The 20,013-nt window shown below is 34.5% G+C and overlaps 1 protein-coding gene across 13 annotated transcripts in view; it reads left to right on the forward strand.

The window, feature by feature from the left end:
* The window catches only part of LOC105490348 (dystrophin), a 2,266,916-nt gene that overhangs the window by 976,833 nt on the left and 1,270,070 nt on the right, over positions 1-20,013 (forward strand). For 12 of the 13 annotated variants that reach the window (XM_071089080.1, XM_071089088.1, XM_071089087.1 and 9 more), the window contains 3 exons: positions 11,253-11,432; positions 11,743-11,871; positions 13,515-13,685. In XM_071089080.1, coding sequence (XP_070945181.1) covers positions 11,253-11,432; positions 11,743-11,871; positions 13,515-13,685 — 480 coding nt within the window. The remainder of the gene's footprint in view (positions 1-11,252; positions 11,433-11,742; positions 11,872-13,514; positions 13,686-20,013) is intronic. The other variant, XM_071089085.1, reaches the window with a different exon arrangement.

The following is a 20,013-nucleotide window of genomic DNA, read 5'->3' on the forward strand; positions in this document are numbered from 1 at the left end:
CCCAAAGTGCTGGGATTACAGATGTGAGTCACCGCACCCGGCCAGGAGAGTTTCTTATACTGGCCAAAATATCAGTTATGTTCTTTATAAACTGGGCATAGGCTTAGGGGGGCAATTCACCATTTATTTTCTAATGCTGTCCCCTTTAGAAAGGAAGGGGAAGGTTGCCTAAAATGATGAAAGAGATGTTATAAAAGTCAAGCTTCTTGAGAAATATAGTAAAATTGGAAACACCTTAAATGTTGCAGGGTGATACCATTTACAAAAAGGATAAAATATGTAGAAATATACATTATTAAGTTGTATATAATACATAGTAAAAGCAGAAACATGTGTGGGAAGTAATATAAACTGAATACAAAACAAGAGCTATCTCTATGAGGAAAGACAAAAGAATTGAGTGGGATGTGAACAGGACGCTTAAATGATATTTGTAATATTTCATTCCTTAAGATGTGTTATGCATACAGAAGTAATGATTACATCTGGTATACTATGTGTCTAAAATAACATATAAGAACATAAGAAAATATACAAAACCAAATGCTTGGGATTTTTCCTTTTGGAAACCCCACTAGCCAGGTTCTGTCAGAAAAATCTTAGTAATTAAAGAACACCTACTTGATGAGAATTACTGGTTTCAAAAGAGCATACCCACTGTTCATCTGGTTTGGCTAAGCATTGACCAAAGATTCTCCTGATTGAGCAACAGGACAGGAACCTAGCAGATTGATTTCAGCAAGATGAATAAGGAACACTGTCTTCCCAGTTTTTAAACAGGATATTTCTATGTGTTTTTTTTGTTTTTTTGTTTTTTTTTACTTTATTGTCTATGTTGAAGCATGATTGACAGATTCTTATCAATGATTCCTGTGTGAAAATAGAGTCAAGGGAATGAATAGCGCAAACTGAGAACTGAGAATTTTCATCAAAGTGGAACCAAAAGTTAGCCTGTGAATGGTCGGTTTGTGTGGCAGCAGTGATGTTCTGCTATCCTTAAGATCACTTCTATTCAGAGAGAATCGTTGTTAGAGAGGACAGATCTGTAAGTCACTGGGTGAGGTAACATCAGAACTGAAGGTCGTCTGAAAATGATCTTATTTCCCTTTTTGTAAACAAGACAAGTGTGCAAAAAGCTCCATATCCCTTTCTCTGTTTCTCGATTACTTTCTTTTTTAAATTACTTTAGATTCAGGGGTTACATGTGCAGGTTTGTTACATGGGTCTATTGTGTAACAATTCTAAAATTCATATGAAACCAAAAAGGAGCCCGAATAGCCAAAGCAATCCTAAGCCAAAAGAACAAAGTTGAAGGCATTACATTGCCTCACTTCAAAATATACTACAAAACTATAGTAACCCAACCAGCATAATACTGTTACAGATAAAGACACATAGATCAATGGAACGAATAGAGAACTCAGAAATAAAGCTGCACACCTACAACCAACTGATTTTTGACAAAGTTGGCAAAAATAAGCAACAGAGAAAGGACACCTTATTCATTAAATGTTGCTGAGATAGCTGACTAGCAATATATAGAGGAATGAACTTGGACCCCTACCTTTCACTGTAAATAAAAATTAACTCAAGGAGGATTAAAGTCTTAAATGTAAGTCCTCAAACTACTAAAAATCCTAGAAGAAAACCTAGGAAAAGTTCTTCTGGACACTGGCTTAGGCAAAGAATTTATGACCAAGACCTCAATGACAAATGCAACAAAAACAAAAATTGACAAATGGGACTTGATTAAATTAAAGCTTCTGTACAGAAAAAGAAACAATCAACACAGTAAGCAGATAACTTCCAGAATGGGAGAAAATATTTGCAAACTATGCATCTGACAGAAGAATAATATCCAGAATCTATAAGGAACTTAAACTTGTCAACAAGAAATTAAAAAATAAAAAAACACATTAAAAACAGGACAAAGAATGTGAATAGACACTCCTCAAAAGAAGATATACAAGCGGCCAATAAGCATATGAAAAAATCTTCAACATCACTAATCATCAGAGAGATGCCAATTAAACCCTAAATAAGATAGTATCTCACACCAGTCAGAATGGCTTTTGTTAAAAAGTCAGAAAATAACAGATGTTGATTGCTTTCATAGGGTGACCATGATTAGATTTCTAATAGTCATTCACTCTCCTAAGGATTTCAAAGTCATGTGGGTCCAGGATCCTTAATATGAGGATTAATGTTACCATGGAAACCATGAAAAGAGCTGAGCTAGTAGGAGCCATATCAATTCTAGCCAACTTCTTGAGCTTCCTAATAGAGAACAATGCCTAAGAAACTCACCAAGAGGAAGGTAAATTAATTAGAGTCAGATAAATGAGAGCAGAGATGGGCAAACTATAATTGGTAGGCCTAATCCATTCAGCCACCTTCTTTTCTACAGCCCATGGGCTGAAAATTGTTTTTATGTAAATGGTTGGAGAAAATTAAAAGAAGAACTACATATTTCAAGACACATAAAAATTATTAAAAAGGCAAATGTCAGTGCCTATACATAAGACTTTATTGAGGTGTATCAATTTATATTTGATTATTTTTTCTGGCTGCTTTTGTGCTACAACAGCAGAGTTGAATAATTGTGACAGAGACTACATGGCTCACAAAGCCTAGAACAACTACTGTGTGGCCATTTACAGAACATATTCAAACTCCTGAACTAGAGGAAAGCTAATATAGAAGCAGTGCCCTGTTTGACCCTAGAATTTTGCCATGTCTTCTTGAATGAGCATCAGAGGTTTGGCATTTCTAGGATCCTTTTGATAGGCCAGGGGCATTGTAGAATTGGTCTTTGCTAAATAGAATGATTCATATAAGTTTTCTTCCTGCTCAAAATTCAATAGTCACACATTCCAAACCATAGGTACTAGAATGCATAGCCCTTCTAAAAGATAGTGGGTGGTGCATGACACAATTTAAGATGTTTAAAGATACCATCTACTTGAAGGGATTTATGAATTCAAGAATATCTTAGGTATTCTAATTCTTAATGAGCCCACAGAGAAAGAATGGGAGAACTTCCAGAAGTAGCTAGGATGTGGTCAGGGTTGATTAACTGAAGGGACAGCTGCAAGTAAGAAAACTGTCCTGTCTGCCCTTACTCTATGACCACGCTTCCAAATTATAGTTATATTAAAAAAAAGAATAATTTTTAAAAGTATGCCAAATTGTTTAAAAGGTAAAGAATTTTTTAAAAATTAAAATGACAGGAGGAAAACCATTTGAGAATATTAACAAATGAGATAAAAGATTGATGATGAAAACTGAAAATTTAAACTATTAATGCTAATTGGAACTTCCCACAGCCACATAGCCCTTTCACTGTATTTTTAAATTCAATCTTCTTCAATCAGAGTAGTATTAAAGAGGGTAAAATTAATGTTAAGATTTTAAAAATATGAATCACTCCTAGCTAGCTGCATGGTCCAGACAACAACAGTGCCACGAGGCAGCCATCACAGTGACATTTATCACCCCATGAATGTTTAGATACTTTTCCTTTTCTGTTAATGGAATTTTCTAGGCTGAGGTGAGAAACACTGATAGCTGTAGAATAGAGATGATGGAAGGAAATGGCAAGGCAATCTACAGGAGATTACTACCACCTGAAGAGTTTGAATATCGGAACTGCACAAGTTCCTTGAGCTGTCATGATACCCCCTACTCTCTTGGACTGTTATGTAGGCAATAATATTTCATTCAGCAAAAGGACAGGGAAAAACGTCTATTTTGCTCACTGGTATTTCCCATATACATAAGATATTGCCTGACACATAGGACTTACTTATGAAATACCTATTTAAACATAACCTGCAAATTAACGGTTGAAAATTATAATGACAAATCAGTTCTTAAGAGAAAAAATGCTGATGTGAATCTAAAATTTTACAAGTTTTAGAACAAAAATAATCACGTGATCAAATGTTTCAGTTTTATAGATGGAAAAATACAAGTCCTGGTACATAACAAAACTGTAACTGGAATCCAATACTATGCCTGATTTCAACAATTTTTTCCACTATACCAGATTATCATAAGAAATCTTATTTTCTAGTAATTTTAAAGTAATCTAAGCTTAAAGCAACAAAAAAGCTACTCATTTACAGTAAGAATGAAACAAACCATGGCTAAATTTCAAGAGCAGACAATGTAAGTCCTCATTAAAATAATAAAATGAAAACCTATGTATCTATCACTGATTACAGTCTGTAGTCTGTCCCCACTGGTGTGTTTTTTAGATTTCATATATTGTTTGTTAATATCTTAAAATCACTCTGATTAGTTGAGTGTAAGTAAATCAATCTGAATATCCCATTACTGGCCAATATCGTTTAGCATATGAATTGAGCATGAAAATATAACCACAGGAAAGTAAATATGTATGTGATTAATTGGGGGTTTACTTCCCTGATGATCATCACGTTTGGGAAATACAAGCTTTGACAAAGTCTAATCTATATGATTTTCTGATTTAATCACTAACATTTTATTTCTAATATTGTTTTAATCATCAAAAATTCCAACTCAGTTAAATAATTTAGTTCCATTAAACCTCTAAATATCCATGGTGCCATCTAAAATTTCAACTGGTAGAATAAGATTTTCTGGAAAAATTTTGGTCCTATAGTATGTTCATCCTACCGCCTGTTTTATTAACAGTAGTCTTAGTATGCCAAGAGTTGCCTGAGAGGAACACACACATAGACACACACACACGCACGCACACAAAAATGGTATTAATAAATTTAACTCAAGGTGTTAAATGAAGAATAACCTATGTCTAAATAGCCACTTGTTTAACAAGTTACTGTGTTTTTCACATTTATTTTGGAAACAAAGTTTGATAATATTTAACATCAGGAAGAACAATTACTAGTTCTTCAATTATCCTTTCGCTTTCAGTTTACTTTTAGAATTTAATGACTGTCACTCAATAAAAACTTATAATGCATCTTCCTGTTTGCCTGTGGTTTTCAACGTTGGTTGCACATCAAAATCACCCGAGAAACTTGAAAAGTATACCAATGTTTAGGGCCCACTTCCAGAGATTCTGATTTAATTGGTCTAACTGTAACCAGCTGTCTCATTCAGCAAAGTTGAGAATCACTAGATAATGTGATACAAGATCCACGAATTTCAAGTTGTCTGGTGAGAACTGAATTCAGCTCAGTCAACCATGTCTTGTATATATATTTTTCAAACAGTCAGCTTTCAGAGTTTAAAGAGATCTGGTTTCTGGTCCTAGATTATCTGGATAACTGCCTCAACTCGTCACTCCTCTTAGCTATAAAAATATAAGAACTATTACTTACCCTAAAGTTTGTTATACTCTCATTCCCATGAAAAATTACATATCTTCTTTTTTAAAAGCAAGCACAGTAATTTATCTGTGAAGTGAAATAACACTAGCAGATCATTAACTTAGTGCAATGAATGCATCAAGCAGCTGTTACTTAGAAAATAGAACATCTGTTAAATGCCATTGGAGTCACTATTCACTGTCATTATAGTTAGAGCTGTTATTTCTGTTCTGTTCATTCTGCTTTCATGAAATTCTTCTTTAATAATACATTATTATTAAAAAGTCAATACATATTGCTATAGAATCCACTATTTAATGTTTTATGTTCTTTTTGAATTTATCATTGTATTATTCTGTCATATTAGCCTAACAGTAAAATATGTCCTAAACCTCTGGCCTTGATAGAGTCATGCTGGGGGCTGAAAAAGCAATTAGCATCTCATTTCCTCATGTTTAAGACATGGTAGATTATGTGATGCACCATTGATATGATTACAGCTGCTGAGAATTTAAAAAAAAAAAACAAAAAAACAAAAAACAAAAAAAAAAAAACAAAAAAAAAAACACTACCACTTTCAAGGTAAACCTAAATTGTATGTTACATCTCAATTTCCGAATCCTTAAAATGTGACAAATGCACATCTTAGAACTGCAGTAATATGGCAATGTATTCCTTTTCTTTCCATGAATATGTTACGTAGCTAAAAGGTAAAAGAACTCTCTCCGGTTCCCTGTGATCAGAAATGGTATAATATTTGCAAATACTAAGTGTAGAACTCACTTGGGTAAGGGAACCTCTCAAGATGCCTTTTATGGATGTTTTAGTCAGTATTTTATTCATATTACAGGGAACATGCGTAAGAGAAAGGAATAGCTAAAATAAGCCCAAATTTAATTGAGTCCTAGTAAAGGGAGGAATCTACAAGGAAATGATGTTAAGGTACATAGTTAAATAAATGTGGTGCTGATTGAAGATAGGTTCTAGAGAACAGGACACTCTTAAGATAATAAAATTTGGTTAAAAAGAGGGAGTAGGCTGGGCACAGTGGCTCACGCCTGTAATCCCAGCACTTTGGGAGGCCAAGACGGGCGGATCACGGGGTCAGGAGATCGAGACCATACTGGTTAACACGGTGAAACCCCATCTCTACTAAAAATACAAAAAAATTAGCCAGGCGTGGTGGCGGGTGCCTGTAGTCCCAGCTACTTGGGAGCCTAAGGCAGGAGAATGGAGTGAACCTGGGAGGCGGAGCTTACAGTGAGCCAAGATTGTGCCACTGCACTCCAGCCTGGGCGACAGTGCGAGACTCCGTCTCAAAATAAATAAAATGAAATAAAATAAATAAATAAATAAATAAATAAATAAATAAATGGTGAAAATAACAGGAGATCAGACAGAGAAGTTATCTTAAGAATATAAGTCCCTGAGAAATTCCAAGAAAATTTGTGGAAGGTATTGGGAAACTTGTTAAAATGTGAAATGGGTAGAGGAGAGAATGGAGGTTAAATGAGCTACATTTGTTTACCCTGAAGGAAAATATTTGTAAAGGTGTTCCTATGGGACCAGATAATTGTTCCAATAATTTTTACTGTTCTACCATTAAATAAAAATGATGAAAAATGCTGATGGTATAATCAGCAGAGACCAATGGAGATGGTTTTTTCATCTTGCTACTGTATCAGTGAAGTGAGTTGATAGCTGAACCCTGAACCTAACATGCCATTTTAAATTTCTACAAGCAATTAAACTTGTGGATATGGGGAATGAATCAGAATGCATTCTTCATCCTTCCCATCAACATGGGGTATGACTTCACTGGAATAAATTAACTCATTATACTCATTCTTTTATAATAGGGAAATTAGAGTAGCATTTACAAATTATTATGGCTAAGAAGTAGACAGCAAATTTGTTTGAAAGCATGGAAGTTAGTGCTTAGTATTTGGACTATTTATACTGGAGTTATCAAATGTTACAAAGTAACATATGGAAAATAAATAATATGTTAGACATTGTGGCAATTTATAGTTTAATTGGACTTTACTTATGTCAGACATTTTCCCCTTTATCATAAAAACCCTTAGTGCCAAGTATATAGTTTGCCTTCAACTTCTCTTGAGTCTCCTGAAGGTGGACTTACAATCATGTCATAGGTCAAATTAAAACTGAGTATACACAATCTTGCTTTTTCTTCAGCCTTAAAATCGATCCTAGCAGCTATCACATTACTACATGATTGAAAAACCTAAAGTGTCTGAGTTACGATTTAGTGAATTTAGTCATTGAATTTGAACTTGCTGCTTCAGAAGAGTAGATCTTCCAGAACCCTCTCTACCTCTCACCTCACAAGGCAGAAGAAGGCATGTATGCTGAGAATTGGATGCTTTTGAAAAGGAGGAAATGCCATATATGTTCAGCTGTTTTTTTTCCATCTCGCCAACCCTATAAATAAGTAGCTCCCTTTGAGAGGAATGAGTACAGGTATAAAGGGAATGGCCAAGGCAGTAGCTCTAGGTTGGTTCTCCATACATCTGAAGATGCAGACATTCTTCTGTTATGGGAAACTAGTAGAGCCAGAGAAAATGGTTCCTCAGCAACCTCATCAAATGTATTCTTTTTTAGTTTACAATAAGGATTCCCTGTTCCTCTATGGCAGTCTTTTATTCCAACTTTCATACCTTCTCATTGCTTCATACTTTGTCTTTAGTCAATCCAAACCATTCCATGCTTTATGGCACACTTTACCTTCAAGTGTCACCTCTCCCTTGTAGTCATTCATGCTTGTTCTAGCCATGGCTCATCTGTTTCCAAAAAATGTGATTTTTTTCTAGTATGATATCAAATTGTTTTATTACATTTAAGTTTTCCTCTGCAGCTACACTGTAGGCATGATTAGAGTGAGGTTTGCAAAGACTACCTCCTTCCTCATCTCTGGCAGTGAATAGCACAGTGCAGACTAGATATTAGGCACCTGATATACATTGGTCAATTACTATTTGAGATCTTCAGAAAGCAAGTTCAGCATAGTATTTAAAGGCTAAGTCTTATTTAAGTCTTATTTCTTAAGTCATACCTTGGATTAAAAACACATTTAAGGGGAAAAATTTCAAACCTACTAAATTAACACAGTATTTTTTCCTAACCCAAAACAGCACTCATACAAATGATTGAATACTGGTTTATTGTTGAATAGCATACATAAAGGTTTAACTCTAGGTCTCTCTCTTTTTTTTTTTTTTTTTTTTTACAGAGTGTAAATTTTCCTATGAATCACTTTTGACCATTAGCATTTATAAACCACCATCATATCACTGCTTTTTTCAAATACAAGTTCATCATGGTGATAACTTGAACATCTTTTAGTCTTAATTTATAATTTTGTGGAAGACACTATTAATTAGTCCACTTTTCCTATTTTGCTCCTATCAAGTGAACATCACTGGACATTATTTAAATTAACTGGAATAATTTGGCCAGATGTTGATGCATAATAGTTTTTGTGAGCCAGGAACTACCTGCAACATTATCCCCTAAGTTCAAAACTTTTCTGATCTCTTCTGAGTTTTGGAAAATTCCATTGCCTTTAATTGCATTGCTTGTCATGGAAGAAACAAAAATCTACGTACACAATAACTTTTTACATTGATGCTAAAATATAGTGTCATCTTTATGAAGACATATTAAGAGATAATAATCCAAATATAAATTAAGCTTCAACTTTGTGAAGTGTTACCTTTGTGAATAAATTAACTGCAGTGACATGCCACTAGACTGGAATATAGTAAGTAGATAATTCTCATTTACATATTGTCCATCTCTTTGACAAACTCATACTTGAATATAAGTTTCTGAAGGACGGGGACTTCTTTACCATTTTATCCCACAGTGCCTAGTAACAATGGCTAACATCTATGGTTATAGAGGTTGTATACTACAAAATGGGTGAAGACAAAGTATTAAAAGGGATAAAATGTAGTCTGTGTCTACTCTAAAGTCAAGCTCTAAAGAGGCTGTGTCTACCCAAATGAGATACTTCTAATAATCTACCAAAATATGTTGAAGAGAATTACATATGATTGTGCAACAGTAGTAACTGGCATATAATAGGAGCTCAGGCAACACTTATGATTGATAAATGAAGAAATTGCTTATATGAATGGCTAAGCTCACCCATGTGCAACAAATAGCACCTACATATGAAGAACCCCATGCATGATAGCTGTCATGTTCATTTGGCATTAAGTACCTTAATTTCAGGCATGTTTATATTGAAAAAAAATGCAACATAAAACAGTATCTTAGAATTGAAAAACAGTGATTCTGTCTTGCATAAAAATTTTTGTATTGTTTCCTCATTTATTTCCCCTGTTTATCTGATGCCAAAGGCAAAACCAAAACAAAAAGCATGAGAAGTGATTTTGAGTGCACCAGGACCTGATGGTGTGGCAGAAAGACAGCCACGGGACTACTTTGGTATATTATAAAGACAGAAAAGACATGTTGAGAGCGACTCTGTGAGACTAGCCTATACCTAGTTTCTTAATCTCATACTGTAATTTTTTTTAAGAAATTAGATATGGGCTCGCCTTACAGAGTTGCTCCTTGTGTGTTTATTAACTGATTATTTGTAGCTGGGCTTCCTCCACTTTCCTGTTATTGCTGTTTCTCAATGATTTTGTTTTGCTTTGGCTTTCTGTGATCAAGACATCAGCTCCACTCGCAAATAGCTTTTCAACTTGAGTGCCAATCACAGTCTCTTCTGTTAACCTTATTGAGAAAGGAGAAAGGGTCTGTTGGGCTCTGGCTCAGCTCTCTGTGAATGTCCAACAGCTGACTAACTAGACAGGCGGGGAAGGAATCAGGCACAGACACAGTGGAATGCAGAGTGGCCACGTTGTCTGTCAGCCATGCTATGTACCAGGAAATGGGTTTTATGCAGAGCCGGTAGTAAACATTTGTACTAAGATCACTTTTTCCATCAATACTCTATATATTTTTTCATGTTAAATGTGTTTGTTTTCATGTTGTATAAATCACCTCTTAGGAAATAGTGGTATTCTCTTAGGAGATTTTAGTATAGGGCATGTGGATAGAATTAAGGTCTGTGAACTTGGGTTGGAGGAAAACTACATCTTTATTTTTATTCACCTAAAACCAAAAGTAAGCGTTTTTTCAATTAAAGATGTGAGCAACAAACTCCAGCAATAGAAATACCCATGACTTTGTCACTAATAGAAATGACAGACACTTTTATAACATGTTCCAGACATTGTATATACTTAAAAATACCAGTTATGTTCATCATCACTACATTGAAATTATCCTAAAGACCTGATGCTAGATCTTGTTAATTAACATATTAGGAAATAAAACATGTATTACTACATCACAAATATTTAAAAAATGTTTTGCATATTGTATTTTAGTATAATTGTTTGCATTTAAAATCCTGTGCATTTTGTTTTATGCTTTTAAAAGCATTATTTTGAAAAAGGGTTTTTAAGCTTCAACAGATGCCAAAGAGATCCATGGCACTAAAAGCCTAAAAAATCCCTGCTGCAGAAATACAGTAGCATCATACTGCAGAATTTTCTAAAGGCAGTTTCTTATTTGTGGATGGGTTTTCAAATGTCTGCCTTTAGCCACTACATGAACAAATTAAGTAAATATATTTAGTTGAACAATATGTTTATTAAATATATATGATGAAAAATAAGACATGAATTATGCTTAGGTACATATATATGTTCATAGTTACCCAATAATGAAGCTGCAATTTATATGGTATGGTTTTCATGATTCATTAATACATAGTTATAGGTTTAAAACCTTGCAAAATCATAGTAACCGTAGAGAAAGCCATTTCATAAGCCTTAAATCTTAAGACTGCAATATATTACTTGAAGGTCAATGCTATCCTTTTCACAGGCTACTCAAAAAGAGATTGAGAAACAGAAGGTGCACCTGAAGAGTATCACAGAGGTAGGAGAGGCCTTGAAAACAGTTTTGGGCAAGAAGGAGACATTGGTGGAAGATAAACTCAGTCTTCTGAATAGTAACTGGATAGCTGTCACCTCAAGAGCAGAAGAGTGGTTAAATCTTTTGTTGGTAAGAGAAAAGGCTAGAAGCTTTTACACCCTTCTCTGTCACGAGAAAAAGATATATAAGTGACCAGTAATAATTTTGTGTTTGAAAATTTCTCAAGTCCACGTATATGCTGGCTCTTAATTCAATATCTATAACAAATATTTTAATATATTTTTATTTATATTTGAGCAATATTCTATATAAAAATACCACTTAAAACTAATCTGAATGAAACTGTATTGTTGTCTTTTAAAAATTTTAGAACATAGGAAAAATTCTTTAAGAATATTGTCTAACCTATAATGCCATGGTATATCTCTGTACAATTAAGGAATACCAGAAACACATGGAAACTTTTGACCAGAATGTGGACCACATCACAAAGTGGATCATTCAGGCTGACACACTTTTGGATGAATCAGAGAAAAAGAAATCCCAGCAAAAAGAAGACGTGCTTAAGGTAGCAAATAAAATATGAAAAGTAACGTTCAAATTGTACAATTACTTCAATCATGTTTGTCCTAAAAGATACTAAGGACGTCTTAATAAGAGTAAAACAATCCTTTCTTCCTTCTTTTATCTTTCCGTTTTTCCTTTCTTCCCCCTTTGAATGGAAATTAATGATTTTGAAGAGTTCTGTAATCTGGATATCTGTTCATATCCATCACTTAGTTAATTATACCCAATGTGAACTCTGTTCAGAAAGAGATTCCAAGATTTATTTTGAAATGATATTGCAAATTTCTGCCTATGTCAATGGTGGTACTACATTCTTGTGTCTAACACAAAGAACAATCTGACACCATCATTCATTCAGCCCATCTGAATCAACACCTGAAATCCAATCAGCTGGTTTTTTTTGTTTGTTTGTTTGTTTGTTTGTTTTTGCCTGAGCCATATCCAAATCTTGGTAATTAGTCTTAATGTTGGGCTTATGTAAAACTGAGGTTTTCATTTTTAACTACATGTAAACAAGGCTTTGGGTTCTTTGTTTTAGTATCAAAACTGATTGTTAGGAAGCCCTGGCTTCTTTTTCAAGGGCAACTTAATCATCTTTTGTTTAAAAAATGATTCTGATATAAGGGTATGAGAGGTATAATATGTATATATACCTTATTGATACTACATTGTTTCTATTTGATGATGTCTCCTTTCTCAGTTAAATAGGTAGAGTTGAATTTTAACAGCTCTCTTTTAAATACATTTTTGTATTTTGCTGAAATGTTTGATAAATTTATTGATTAGTTGTTTACTATTTAAAGAAAACTCAAAAAATATGTTTCTTTCTATGCAGTTCATTTTTATGCCTCTGATATTTTCATATTTTCCACAGATTACAATATATTTTAATGAAAAATTATAAATGCATTCCAGGTTATCCGAAAACACATTTATGCTATTGTGTGAAGCTTATTTTGATGTGGATCTGTATTGTGCTCTTCATTGTCCCTTGATATATAGTCAGAGATGTCATCTTATGGTGAAATTCATTCAAAGCTTTTTGAATAATAGGGTCTGAGTTATTTAACTTATAATGTCTGTGACCCGGCAGGTCAGGAAGAACATTCCTCAGTACCTCTGTATGTGACACAAAATTTGTATGTGTTAGAAAATCACTTTTTTTCTTATGACACTCAATGTAATAAACAAAGAGGAACTTGAAAGTACCAGGAAGGAATAGAAAAGTGTTCTTCAGCTACCTGCCCTCCTGAGCACATACTTAGTTTATTCCACAACTATTAAATTCAGTAACGATATAATAAAATAAGACTAAATAGAATACATTATGATAGTTGCAAAACATAAGAAAACATCCCTGTCCTTCCTCAGACTAAATAAACATTTTAAATAGACATGCATCAAACTTAAGGACAGTGATCTATTTTTCTGAAATCACATGTATTTTCATTTTACTCCTGTTTTATGGCAATCATGGTTTTATCTCCCTTTCTATTTTCTGCATGTGCTTGCTCTCATTTTCTTACTTTCTCTCTCTCTCTTTCTCACTCTCTCTGGCTCACTCGCTCTGTTTCGCTCTCTATTTCTGTCTTGACTTTCATTAATTACTAACTTCAAGTCCTATCTCTTGCTCACGGAATATAGCGTTTAAAGGCAGAACTGAATGACATACGCCCAAAGGTGGACTCCACACGTGACCAAGCAGCAAACTTGATGGCAAACCGCGGTGACCACTGCAGGAAATTAGTAGAGCCCCAAATCTCAGAGCTCAACCATCGATTTGCAGCCATTTCCCACAGAATTAAGACTGGAAAGGTAGGAAGATCTACTCCAAGGTGGAAACTAGTGCTAAATGATCTATTGCGAAGGTTGTGCAGTACTCTCAAAGGGGCGAGTAGACCCCATAGCAAGGTTTTCAAAAGGAAAGTGAAGGCCAAAATGTATTTAAGGAAATTTTACCACTGACTATAATGGGAGATAAAACCGTCTCTCTCTCTCTCTCTCTCTCTCTGTCTCTCTGTCTGTCTCTCTCTCTGTCTCTGTCTCTCTCTCTTTCATGTTTTTCTGCCACAGAGATTCTAGAACTGCATTCTACACTGCAGTTTACATACGTACTTTCAGGGGTCACCTACAGAAAAAAACAACAAATAGCATGCTGAAGGCCAAAACAATAAATAAATAAAACCAAAAGCACACAAGTCATCCATCAAAAGAAAGCCCTACTGATAAATTTTTCCAAAAGCACTACTGATACAATATTGCTTGCATGTCATGTGGATCAAACATCCAAAATGAGGCCTTGTATATCTTCTGCATGATCTAGGGTGTTTGTACCTCTTTACTGATTGTGCAAGTGTGTATATTTAACTTGCCTTTGCTAGTTGCAGACACTGTGACAAAATTCATAAGGCTATAATGAAATGATCAAGCCATGAAAACAAATCACTGCAAAGCTTATATATCCTAATTTTTGTAATTTTATATGCCTATTTATATACTGTTTAAGAAGAACCAGGGAATATGGAACTTTTGCATGATAGACTTTATATTTGTATGATTTGATGAAGACAAAGTCTTATTTAGTAAGTAGTTTGCCAAAATGTATAAATATAGTGTTAAAGAATTTCAACTCTTTGGGAAGATTTGAAATGCAAGTAATTACCTAGAAATTTATGTACTGTAGTTTGATATATTTTTAATATATGTGATATGCTTTCAAATATAAAAAGTTATACAATCAATATATGTATTTAGGTGTATAGATAATTGTTAGAAATAATCTGAGATGAGAAAACATTGGAGTATTTATGAGAAAATATGATGTAATATGTCAGGTAAGTGTTGACTCCTGGAAAAATAGAAGAACATGTTCAAAAAATATTTTGATATAAGCAACCAGTAATAGCATGGTTTCACAATTGCTACACTTTCTAAAGCATTACAGTGTATCATCATGTTATATAATAGTACATATTTAAAGCAGTTTTCAAAATAAATGAAATGTGATATGATAAATTCTAAGTAGTTTAGTTTATGTGCATGAGACACAGTTACCCTTCAAAATTCGCCTTCCCAAACTAAAAAGTTGTTAGTTTACCTTAATTCATTGCAAATTATTTTTAATAGTTAACTACTTAGTTCTCTTGCACTCTCTCTCTCTCTCTCCATACATAAAGACCTTATATAGTTGACTTTTAAAAGGCTATATTCTCTGCATATGGAGATAGACAGCACGAGAGAACTAAGTAGTTAACTGTCACAAATATATATATTTGAGTCAGTCATTATCACTTGCAAAAAAATGTGACAGGCTCTTAAAATTTATCAGAGTATAGTTTTGAAAGAATTTACTGTTACAAAGACAATTGTTTTTTATTTCTGAAGATATCAGTGGCTTATGTAATAACTAAATGATCAATTGAGCTTTATTTCAATCATTAAAAAATGATACTACTTCATTACTAAGATGTAGACACACACATGCACATTTTAATAAATCACTAAGCTATAGAATATTTAAGAGAAAACAAGGTATTATCTTTGGATAAATTGTGTTACAAGATTGTGATTCACAGATATTAAAAAATGGGTAGCATTTGCTCTCCACCACAGACGTGACAGACCCAGCCAATACAAGTTTGTGACCAAGACAAGTTTGTGAGTTTTCATTTCACATTCTGCATGAATTTGTAAGTATACTTCTGGAAATCATGCATAAAGTGAGCCACTCGATATACTTATTTCATTTTCCCTACTAGCGCAAGGCATAAGAAATTTCAAATAAATATCCATTATTATTATTATTATTATTGTTATTATTTGAGGTGGAGACTCTCTCTGTTGCCCAGGCTGGAGTGCAGTGGCATAACCTCAGCTCACTGCAACCTCTGCCTTCTGGGATCAAATGATTCTCCTGCCTCAGCCTCCCAAGTAGCTGGGATTACAGGCAGGCGCCATGACACCCAGGTAATTTTTGTAGTTTTAGTAGAGACGGGGTTTCACCATGTTGTCCAGGCTGGTCTCAAACTCCTGACCTCAAGTGATCCACCCGCCTCCGCCTCCCAAAGCGCTGGGATTACAAGCATGAACCACTGTGCCCGGCCCAATATTTTCAATTATGTATTAATTAACAAAATAATCACATGTGTACTTTTTGAAGTATTCTTTTTTGTCTAAATTAAAGGCAACTGAGTGTAATACTGACCCCATTTTAGGGTTCTGAAGAGATAATTATACTCTATTTTCATGATGAAATGAAAAACACAGGAATAAAGCATATCTGACACTTTGCTTAAATATTCATTGCATCAGCTAATGGAATTGAGCTTCCATTGTGCTAGAGATTGTGGTGAGAAGATACAAGGGTGTAAAGATCCTTGCTTAAGAAATATATGTTTACAAACAGAAATGAATACTTAGTATAATCATAAAATATCTTTAACACTAATTCATCTTCATGAGGATGTTCAAATAATGGTGAGATAATCTCAGCAGAGAGAACAATAGATGTAGAAGGTAATCTCAGCAGAGAAAACAATGGATATAGAAAATTGCATTTTAGGCCTAACTTTTTCAGTAGTAGCCAGAACATATGATTTCTCTGCATATCCATTTCATTGTTTGTAAGATGAGGAAGTTAAAATAGATTAACAATTTTTAAAAGAAAAATTATCCTGTCCAAAATATTATTAGTTAAAATAAAATATTAAATTTAAATAATATTTAATATTAAAATAATATTTAAAATAAAATTAATAAATTGGAAAATAATAGTTACTAGATGGGAGGAATATCTGCCATTTTCTCTTTCTCCTTCCTATGACTGAATTCAGGAAGTGTAAGTTATGCTCATAGAACATGGTTTTAAATTTCTAGATTAGATTAGTTCATAAATCCCTGCTTGTTCTAAAATTTGACTATTCAGTAATCTTTTGTTGATAAGGCATTTAAAACATTTAATGTCTTGTGTGTATTTGCTTTTAGAATAGGGAAGTGCTGGAAGTGCTGGAAGTTTTAGGGGGTAGCCTTTGATCTCAAAATCAAGCTTCTTTATAGTAGGGGTTATACAGATAATATTAGGTTAGAATATGACCTTTTTTTTTTTTTTTTTTTTTTTGAGACGGAGTCTCGCTCTGTCGCCCAGGCTGGAGTGCAGTGGCCGGATCTCAGCTCACTGCAAGCTCCGCCTCCCAGGTTCAGGCCATTCTCCTGCCTCAGCCTCCCAAGTAGCTGGGATTACAGGCTCCCGCCACCTCGCCCGGCTAGTTTTTTGTATTTTTTAGTAGAGACGGGGTTTCACCGTGTTAGCCAGGATGGTCTCGATTTCTTGACCTCGTGATCCGCCCGTCTCGGCCTCCCAAAGTGCTGGGATTACAGGCTTGAGCCACCGCGCCCGGCCAGAATGTGCCTTTTTTATGGTTGAGTCTATGTCTGAGTTTCATGGAAGAGTAACCTGGAAGAAAAAACTATGGCGATAAAAATTATAATAAAGTAGACTGGGATTGAACACGAGTAGATCATAGACTCATTGTAATGACTAATTTCAGTATAGCCTTTAGAACGTAACTATAAAGGGCCCTTGAATAGAGAAACAACTTACCCTGAAAATTCACTGACATTAGATTTACCATTTGGTGAAGAATACAAAGTGAGATACTCCCATGTCTCCTGCAAGGACTGTTCATGACAAGGAATTCCAAAGCCCAGAAAGCAATGAGTAAAGGGATCCTCAGTTCAGATTGGCTGAGGACTTGATTGTCCAAGTGCAACTCTCTGTAATGTTAATTTTGGCCCTCAATGAGGAGCAGTATGGTACCAGCAAAAAGTACTTAACTTGAAGCCACAAGACCTGCTTTGAGTACTAGCTGAGCACATTACTACTTGGTGATTTTGAATATGCCCCTTTACCTCTCAGAGCCTCATTTCTAGCTACAAAATTAAGGAGATGATGCCTGTTTTATTTTAATCTAAAGATTATAATGAGGATCAAATGATGTAATATATGTAAAAACATATATTTAAAATCTATTAATCAGTGTATAGATATGAAATGGTTAAAAATAACTAATATCAATAGTTATTTCCATCGTTATGTATATTAGACTTGAATGGCCAAATTTGGAGGATTGAGACAAAAACTGATGGAAAAAAACAAAAGAACAGCTGATTTTCTATGGTCTCTGCTGTAATTGACTGGAGTCAGAAAATCATGTCTTTGCTATTTTCATGGCAAGGACCAGCCTTAAAGATAATCAGGTGGATGAATTTAAGATGTACTAGGGAGTTCTGTTTGTCCCAAATACGCCCCTTAAAATACATAAAGATGCTGCCTATTCCCATTTTATCGAGGTTACCTAAGAGTATCTCATGACTTTGAAAAAAGCGTATTTTTTCCTCATCTATGTGAAATCAACGTGAGGAAATGGCAGTTTTATTGGGGAGGATCAGAATTATAATAGTGAATCAGAGATAATATTACAGCCCTGAGTAAAATTGATAAAATCAATGAGGAGAGACTCCTTGTCTCAACTGTCTCTGTTTTAGGGCATGTGAGCACAGTGGCATGGCTGAGGGCAAGGGGATACCATCAGGAAGATAAGGTGATAGGAGACAGAAGTATAGGAAGGGGCATGGGAAGACAAAAATAAACTGATTAGTTTTTCATATTGATTATGACAGTTGTACCCCTCTCCATCCCTCTAGAAGTCAAGTTGGAGAAAGGGAGTCAGCAATTTGGGAGTGAGGCTAGTTGAGCTATATCTAAAAGCACTAATGAGAGAAGACTTGAGAAAAGGGATTAATCAGAATGAATTCTCACTAACCATATATTATTTTCTGATAACAGTGTTTACTAGTGTAGGAGATCTATTGCTAGGTAAGATACAATGGATTCAAGGAGCTTACTGTTTAATGGTAGGGCAAGATGTGTTCATGGATACTAGATTGAGAGTGAGTGCCTGGTAAGTGAATTTAGCAGCCACTCCAGCAACACAGAGGAGGTAACAATTCAGCAAAAACCTATGAGACCCAAGAAGATGATGAACTCAAAAGTGACTCAGAATTTAACTCTGAGTAGGAAAGCCTGCATATAAATTCCAATAATAGGCCTGGTGCGGTGGCTCACGCTTGTAATCCCAACACTTTGGGAGGCCAAGGCAGGCAGATCACCTGAAGTCAGGAGTTCAGGACCAAAGTGGCCAACATGGCAAAACCCCCTCTCTACTAAAAATGCAAAAATAGCCGGGCATGGTGGTGGGTGCCTTGTAATCCCTGCTACTCGGGAGGCTGAGGAGGGAAATTGCTTGAACCCAGGAGACGGAGGTTGCAATGAGCCGAGATCACGACACTGCACCCCAGGCTGGCCGACAGAGTGAGATTCCATCTCAAAAATAAAAAAAAAAAATAAATTTCAATAATAAAATATGCATCAAGTTATATTTTTATTGTTGTAATACTTAGCTGCAGAATAATTTTGACTAAACAAACTTTAGGCATGTCCTATTAATAAAGGCAATTATTTTACTTGTTATAAAATATTATGTAATTTATACATAAAAGTTGCTTAGATTGTATTTTTCTAGAGATTTAGATATACTTCACTGTTCTAAGGAGCTGAAATGTTAAATTATTTATTCTGAAATTGATACTAACCAGAAAAAAGTGAACTTATTTTCTCTCTGACTTTGATCCTTTACTAAGACTTATTTGGTACAGGATATATGTAGCATATGTTCTTTAATTTCCATATGGGCCTTGAAAATCACTATTCATGTAGCAGTTTCTATATATATGTATTGCAACTGTAATATGAAATTTGGACAATTGGGCATCAAATAAATATTCATTGTTTAATTGCTGTAATAATTATAAATTATCAAGTTTTGTTTTTTACTTCCAATCAGTGTCAGAAGATATAAAAGTAATCATTCTTTGGATGAGAGAGTTTCATGAGTTTATAGGAGGCTATGAGAGAGTCAGTGACTTTCCCATGTAATGTAGAATATATCAAGAAAAAGAAACACATGATTGGGCCTAATCTGTCTTAAAATATGGTTCTATATGTGGAAAATAGTTAAACAGTAATTTAATTATTTTGGCTCTCCTAAACTTCAGTGGGAAATAAATGATGCATTTTATAAATGTG

Source organism: Macaca nemestrina, chromosome X (assembly GCF_043159975.1).
Source record: "Macaca nemestrina isolate mMacNem1 chromosome X, mMacNem.hap1, whole genome shotgun sequence".
In the NCBI taxonomy this organism is placed as follows: Eukaryota; Metazoa; Chordata; class Mammalia; order Primates; family Cercopithecidae; genus Macaca; species Macaca nemestrina.